The sequence below is a fragment of the Buceros rhinoceros genome, unplaced genomic scaffold (genome assembly GCF_000710305.1).
Source record: "Buceros rhinoceros silvestris isolate BGI_N320 unplaced genomic scaffold, ASM71030v1 scaffold42166, whole genome shotgun sequence".
Lineage (NCBI taxonomy): Eukaryota > Metazoa > Chordata > Aves > Bucerotiformes > Bucerotidae > Buceros > Buceros rhinoceros.
Window position 1 is genome coordinate 11,424 of NW_010420069.1, and position 7,411 is coordinate 18,834.

At 36.8% G+C, this 7,411-nt stretch overlaps 1 protein-coding gene across 1 annotated transcript; it reads left to right on the top strand.

Moving 5' to 3' along the window:
• Positions 1-4,464: 4,464 nt before the first annotated feature.
• Positions 4,465-5,379, top strand: PEX2 (peroxisomal biogenesis factor 2). Its single transcript, XM_010139162.1, has one exon. The coding sequence runs from the start codon at positions 4,465-4,467 to the stop codon at positions 5,377-5,379; it is 915 nt and encodes a 304-aa protein (XP_010137464.1).
• The last annotated feature ends 2,032 nt before the right edge of the window (positions 5,380-7,411 follow it).

Below are 7,411 nucleotides of genomic sequence, written 5' to 3' on the forward strand. Positions count from 1 at the left end.
CCTGATGATACGTAATTATTTTTTTTGTTGCACAGTTTACTGTACAAGTGGGATTGTTCATTTGTTTAGTTTTAGAAAACAACAAACAGACAAACGATAGGTTGTTTAAAGAATGTTCTGTGAGATTTTTTTCTGGGAAGCAATTTTTTATTTATCTCTATGCAAATCTGTGATGCTATAATATCAAGGGAGAACCTTTCACGTAGTAGTCTTTAGTGTTTTGTCTTTATTTATGGAACAAGTTAATCACACATAGAGTTTGTTATATCTTCACCTGATTTTTGACTGTTCTATTCTGATCTTAGACTAAGCCTGATGGCATCCTTAACTGAGCATTGGTATTTGTCTTGCTCACTACTGGTTCTACAATTATGGGGGTTTAAGTTTTAAAAAATTCAAAATAGACCGAGTAAGAGAGTTAAAACAAAGTAAGGGCATGGCGAATAGAATTTAAGAAGCTTGGAGAAGTATGCCCCATCCCTGGAAACATTCAAGGTCACGTTGGGCAGGTCTTTGGGCAACTTGATCCGGTTAAAGATGTCACTGCTAACTACAGGGGGTTGAACTACATGACCTTTAAAAGTGCCTTCCAACCCAGAACACTCTGTGATTCTATAAAAAACACATTATCTTTATAGTCTCTGTAGCTCACCAGAATATGGAATGCAAAAATAATACAAAAAAGTACAAGATAAATGTCTTGACAGTTACAGGCTGTGTTTGTTATCTAGTTTTAAAACAGAATGTTTCTCATTTATTCCTACTCTAGGACCACTATTGGTGAAAACAGTACAAACGGAAAAAATCTTAAGTTTTTTAAGGGGTTTCATATGGAGGAGAACAGGAAAATTCAGTTTCCAAACTTCCCCTTTTAGTATTTGTCTGTGGGAAGTAAGTAGCTACCCTGTAAGTGCAGGAAAACCTTAAATAAACTGTGAAGTAAGGAGAGTGTATAACAGAACACTTCAGCATGTACGTAACAGTAAGCACGCTGAAATATGCTTGCACATTAAAATCAAAGCTATATGGATATAATCTTTAAGTAATTTGCAGGGTCCAGTTAACAGCCGTGGCCTATGGCGAAATTTCAATGTTCTTAGCAATGAAGAACTTCAGAACAATGTTGAGTTTTATTGCTGAAATTGAGAACTTACCTAATTGTTCGTAAAAAAAGAAAACTTTGCTTAGATAGTAATTTGTATAAGCATAATTTAAATTATTTTAAAGGTGTACTACTTAGTTGCTTGTGGTTTTGTCTGATATTCTTCCTTCTCCTTATAGTTCATATAAAAATGACTTCAAAGTTGAATCACTCTGCTGGTTGGTAGTTCAGGAATAGGTATTAAATATGTCATAGTTAAACAGTGTATATGGTGTTGATTTTATTTTATTTTTAAAAAGGAGACTCAGATTTTGCAAGATTTCAAAGGTTAACAAATAGTGGTTGGACTTACTGGTAAGTGGTTCCTGTCTTCTGTATACAAAGTTCCAACCCACACTGACAGGTTCACTGAAGTTATTTCCTTCAAACAACGTTCTGTAGAGGATCATGGACATGAAAAAATTATGTATTGTCACAAATCAATTAGATTCTACCATGAGGGATGCACAGATTTTTGGGAAGGTCAGGCTCCAAGTTCTGGGGAAGATCTTTACAAGATCTGGTCCATCCTCCTGTGAAAATAGGAGATAAAGTCAATGCCAGAGCAGGTAGCTTAGGGCATAATTTGGTCCAGTTGTAAGAATCTTCATGGATGGTGCTTTCACAGTTCCTCTAGACAAACTGTTCCAGTTTTCTTATGCCCAACTGGAATTTCTCATGTAGCAATTTTAACACCAATTGCCTCTTTCTTTCACTGCATCTCTCAGAAAGATTTGACTTAATGTTCTCTGTAACCTCTTGATAGTGGAAGATTACTATTAGATTGTTTCTGAACTGCCTTCAAGTGGAACAATCTGATTTCTTTCAAGCTCTCCTCATACATCACGTGGGACTCCCTGCCCTGATTAGTGGCTGGACTCTTTTGTTGACTTTTGTACTATTGACAGAAAAGAGAGAAAACTGGAATTGGTATCCCAGGTGTAGACTCAACAATGCCAAGTAGAGGGGAGTAAGCACATCATTAGGATTGCTAGCTATATGCATGTTTATGCACTCCACCAGGAATTATGGCTGCAAGGATGCACTGGTGACTTGTGTTCAGCTTGCTACCTACCAGAATGCCCAAGTCCTTTCTTGCAAAGCGGATATGCAGTCAGTCAGCTACCACCTGTAGTGGTCCATGGCTTTTCTTACATAGTTCATTATCCATCATGATCATGTATATTTGACTCTCTTTCCTTGAACTTCAGAAGGTTCCTCATGACCCATTCCTGACTTGATGAGGTTTCTTTAGATAATCTGGCTGTACTGGGTGGAAAAAAAAAATCTGCACAGATTTAGCCTACCTTATTTATGAGAAATCTACAGCAGCAATTTTTCAGAATACCTGGAATAGTGGAAGACAGCTGAGAAAGATGGTTGAAATGAACTTGAAAATAGCCTTAGTAGATGGGTCAAGGAAGCTGTTTTGATAAGATGTCCCTTTCAACATGCTTTAGTAGTTTGAAAGGTGATTTTGTGCACTGGGAATTGTATAGAACACCAGCAGGAGGGTAACTGAAATGAGTAGAAGGGACTGAGATGTAACCAGAAGTGAGGACAATGCTGGACTTATAGGGCCTGTAAGTGAATAGCATTAAACCAGAGTGACAGGTTCCAGAGCAGATGGTTATCAGATGCTGAAATGGTAGTGGGATGAGATGGTGTGGGGTAGGAGGACAGATAGCCATTGGCAGTGGAGTTTAAGTGATCTGTAAAGATCCTGTAGCGATTGAATTGACCTTTGATCATGAAGTGGAGGAGGTATGTTACTGGGATTATACTGAATAAAGCTTTCCAGACACATGTCCTGTGCTGCAGTTCTTACTAGAGAGAAGACAAGCATGAGTGGGTCAGGGTTGGGTATACTGCCTTTGTATACCCTTGTACGCTGGCTTGTCAGCCTGGAGCTATTGTGTGCCCTAGCCATGTGGCCAGTCTTAGTTAGTGGGGAACTACTTTTGTACAGCATAAATTAACAACAAAACTGTATTTCCTGTTAGCTTTGCCTGATATTTCCCTTACAGAATGACCGATTATAGAAAACAGTAGGAATGCTGCAAATCATGTTTTTATACTGGGTTTTAAAACTTTTGGCCATTCCTATATAGGACTTTATACAGCATCTTTTATTCAAAGCAGTCTTGTCTTACAGCATGTTTTCCTCTTATAAACAAGGATTTGAAGTACATTCTTCTGTATTTTCTCCAGAAGGCTGTTGACCCTTGCTTGTCATGAGAAAGAATCTGGTTTAGAAAAGGAAAAATGTTGCAAAATATCTGAAGTATACCACTTCTTCTAAATCTCTTTGTGTTTCTTATGTGGTCAAAAGGATCCAGAAATCAGTTACCCCAAAATTCTGCATTACTGAGACTTTATCCATATTTTGCTCTTGCAATTTATTGCATTTATTTTCTTGGTCTCAAAATTCCAGATACGATAACACTTAAACGAAGCAATTTTTAAAAATGCTTTTATTTTTCTCTGTAATGCTTGAACAAGAAGAGTACACATTTGTTGATGTTGCTAGTATACATTAATCATCTTGCCAGGAAATTTGTTACACAAGTAGCACAATCCCACACCTGTAAAAAGACTCAAGAAAATATATGCAGGTTTCAGTGATATACTGTATGATAATTTATGTCTGAAAACCAAATACTTCTTTAATCTCATATAATGATTCCTCTCTAAACTAAACAAATCACTGCCTTCTAGCAAGTGTTATCATTCCCACCTTAATTTTCATCCATATCTTTCCATATGTAATCCTTGAATTAGTATTTCTAGCATTTTATTTCAGCTGCAGCTGCTGAAATATTCATATGGCAATATTTTTCATCCACCCCACTGTTCTTTTCTAGATTTGAGTGAGTATGTTCACTTTCTGTACTTCTCCATAAAACACCGTATAGTTGACAATTCTTGTTTCAGATTTTTCTAAGATCCTATTGAACATTACAGCTATGCACAGCAGTAATTCTTTTTTATTTATATGGTGAAATATTAAATGTCTGGAGCTTTCTAAATATCTGGAAGGTGTTAAACACTTTGCTATAACCAAACACAAATGTTACTGTTTGTGAGAAAGTCCAATATAATTTGTTTTGAGATTAAATTTTATACACTTAATGTGAAGCTTCCTGAACAGACTTGCAGCATATTAATTGCCTATTAATATAGCATTCTGAAGAAGCTTTTTTGTTATTTCTTGTTTACTATTGGTGTATTACAACTTTGTTATCTTTAATAGGAAAAAATAAATGTTCCATTATACTAAAATCTATTTGTGTTTATTCCTAGAAAGTTTTTTACGTGAAGAAATGGCCTCCAGCACTGGAAATGAAAAGAGTGTGAATCCTGTGCTCAGAATAAGTCAACTTGATGCTCTTGAACTAAACAAAGCCCTGGAACAACTTGTGTGGTCCCAGTTTACCAGCTGTTTCCATGGATTTAAACCAGGGGTGTTGGCTCATTTTGAACCAGAAGTAAAAGCATTTTTATGGCTTATATTATGGAGATTCACTGTCTATTCCAAGAATGCAACTGTGGGACAGGCTATTCTGAATATACAATACAAGAATAACTTATCTCAGACAGAGAAATACCAACCTCTGAGCAAACACCAGAAGTTGTGGTACCTCATTCTCACTGTTGGTGGAAGATGGTTGGAAGAAAGATGTTATGATTTATTTAGCAATCGTCAACTGCAATCTTTCTGCAAAATTAAAACTTATATTAACTGTGGAGCTGGACTTCTTAAACTCTGTGGACTTTTAAATTTTCTGATTTTTCTTCAGAAAGGAACATTTGCAACTCTTACAGAACGCATTCTAGGAATTAGGTCAGTTTTTTGCAAGCCTCAAAGTGTTCGTCAGGTAGGATTTGAATACATGAACAGGGAGCTCTTATGGCATGGCTTTGCTGAATTTCTGATCTATCTGCTACCACTAATTAACATACAGAAACTAAAACTTAAAATTTCATCTTGGTGCTTGCCTATTGCAGATCTTTCCAATAGTGAAAAAACATTATCAGCTCACTGCAAGGAGTGTTCCCTCTGTGGGGAATGGCCTACCATGCCTCATACCATAGGCTGTTCGCATGTTTTTTGTTACTACTGTATCAAAAGTAACTATTTATTTGATATGTATTTTGCATGTCCTAAATGTGGCTCAGAGGTACACAGTCTTCAGCCACTGAAATATAAAATTGAAATGACAGAATTGCATGCCTGATTGAGGTTGATGTGTTTTTATATTGTACGAGAAATACTATGTTGAGGAGGTTAATGGAAAAATTCATGAATAACTGTAAATGGACAGCTTAAAGATGGTTTTGAAGTCTATGTAATTTGTTGTAACAGAAGTCTTTACTGATCTTATTTTTTTACTGAGTAACAGTGCCAAATTGCCTCTTTGAAGGAAAGAAAAGAAAGGAGTTCACTGGCTCTTCTGTGCTCTCAGAATACTTGATTCCAGTCTGATACTCCTATGTTGTCAAATCATTCCTTCTTAGATCTAGAGTCTATTGGCTTGCCACTCCCTAACTGCATGCTGTATACTTCCCTCAAAGTCAGAGAAGATGCTCAGTAAGCTTTTACCCATTTTGTAGGTTTTCTCAAGCTTGTTGTAAAAGCTTCGCCATTACCAGCTTCGTGGGAAAGTAATCCTTGTCATGCCTAAAGAATAATTTTGTATCTTTTGAATTTGAATTCCCAGTGCAAAAGTTCCACTGGAAAAAGGAAAAGTGTGTCATCTCAGCAGCTTAATAGTTTTCATTATATTCAGTGACCATACCAAGATGTACTCTAACTCAAAATTGCTTTCTTACCAGTAGACCGTAAGCTTTCAGTGATCCATCTGGTAGACAGATAGATACTCCATAATTAACGTGTGCCTACGGGAGATGCAACCACTTCCTGTACAAACACGGTGCACCTTCTAGAGCTTCGTGAGGTCACTGAACAGATTTTCTCAGTCAGCTATATGTCTGTGATCTTCAGTGACTTACATGTGTCCACCTCCTACTTCTTCCCTGTGAAGCAAAGGGACACAGTCCATCATCCATTGGAATGTGGCAGCTGCCCAAGGTAACCCACCAGAGACACTGGAGAACTGCTTGCTCACATGATGCTGTCTTTGGGGCTTACTGCTCTTTTTTTTTTTGTGTGTGGTGAAGGGGGGTGCCTTGACACTAATGGCTCACTACCACACAGAAAACAAGATCACAGTTATGTGCATGTAAACATTAAAAGAAATAGGTAACTCTTCATGCTTTTTACTATTACTATTTGCTTTCTCTGTCATCTTTGCATCTTATCCATTTATTACCTGACCTAGTTCTATAAGATTTATTAAAAAAAAAAAATTGCAGTTCTTTTTTTACAGGAAGTTTTATCCAGAAGTCTCATTTACATGAAAATTCATTGCTTCCTTTTTTTTGCTTGTAAATCAAATTCTCAAACTTATACGGTTAAATTGAATAAATCACTTTATGGTGGATGTTTTCTTGATTGGCTATTGTGAGTAGTCAGTTGCAAAAATAGTATGGTAACAACTAATCCAATAGCTTTGATCTGCTTTTATGAAATGGTTTATTACCTTCTTCAGTGTCTGATTAAAACAAGTCACCAGCCTATTTGTTTGAAGATCTTAAATCCTAGGTTTTGATCTTTAGGGTGACACTCAGTGTTTTCATCTGATGCAATTAAATAGTTAGCAGGTTTGTAAGTATCTTTGGGCAGCCCAAAACTTCATTAACTCTGCTACTGTTCTGTGAGTCAACAGAGACTTCAGAGCAGCTGCTTCCAGATACCATGTCACAATATATTTATTATTTGCCATCAACTGTGTGTATCAGCAGCCTGCCAGATTTCTGTTTTACACCATTGCAATTTGAACCAGCAGGTACAAATCCATCTTTTTGGGAAGTATCAAAACTGGCAAGTCTCTTGTGGAATATTCTGGAGTCACTTGCTAGTCCTGAAGTGGTTCTTGATTGTCCCTCCATGTCACTTAATAGCTCTTCCCAAAGAAAGGTACTAGCAACCCTGACTTTGAGGTGGCCTAATGTCTCCACAAAGGATCTTCAGCATTTCTGCTACCTCTCTCTTTAACTGTTCTCTATTAATTAAGATTTGTACACATCAAATTTGTAGCGTTTGTAGTTTATAGTCACAGCAGACCATATAAATCACTTCATTCATTCTTAAGTCACAGTGTAGCTCTGATGGATTTTCTATATTGGACTCTGTAGTGTTGTTTTCTT

Excerpts from the sequence above, each read along its gene's own strand:
- PEX2 (XM_010139162.1), top strand. The coding sequence starts at position 4,465 with ATGGCCTCCAGCACTGGAAATGAAAAGAGTGTGAATCCTGTGCTCAGA.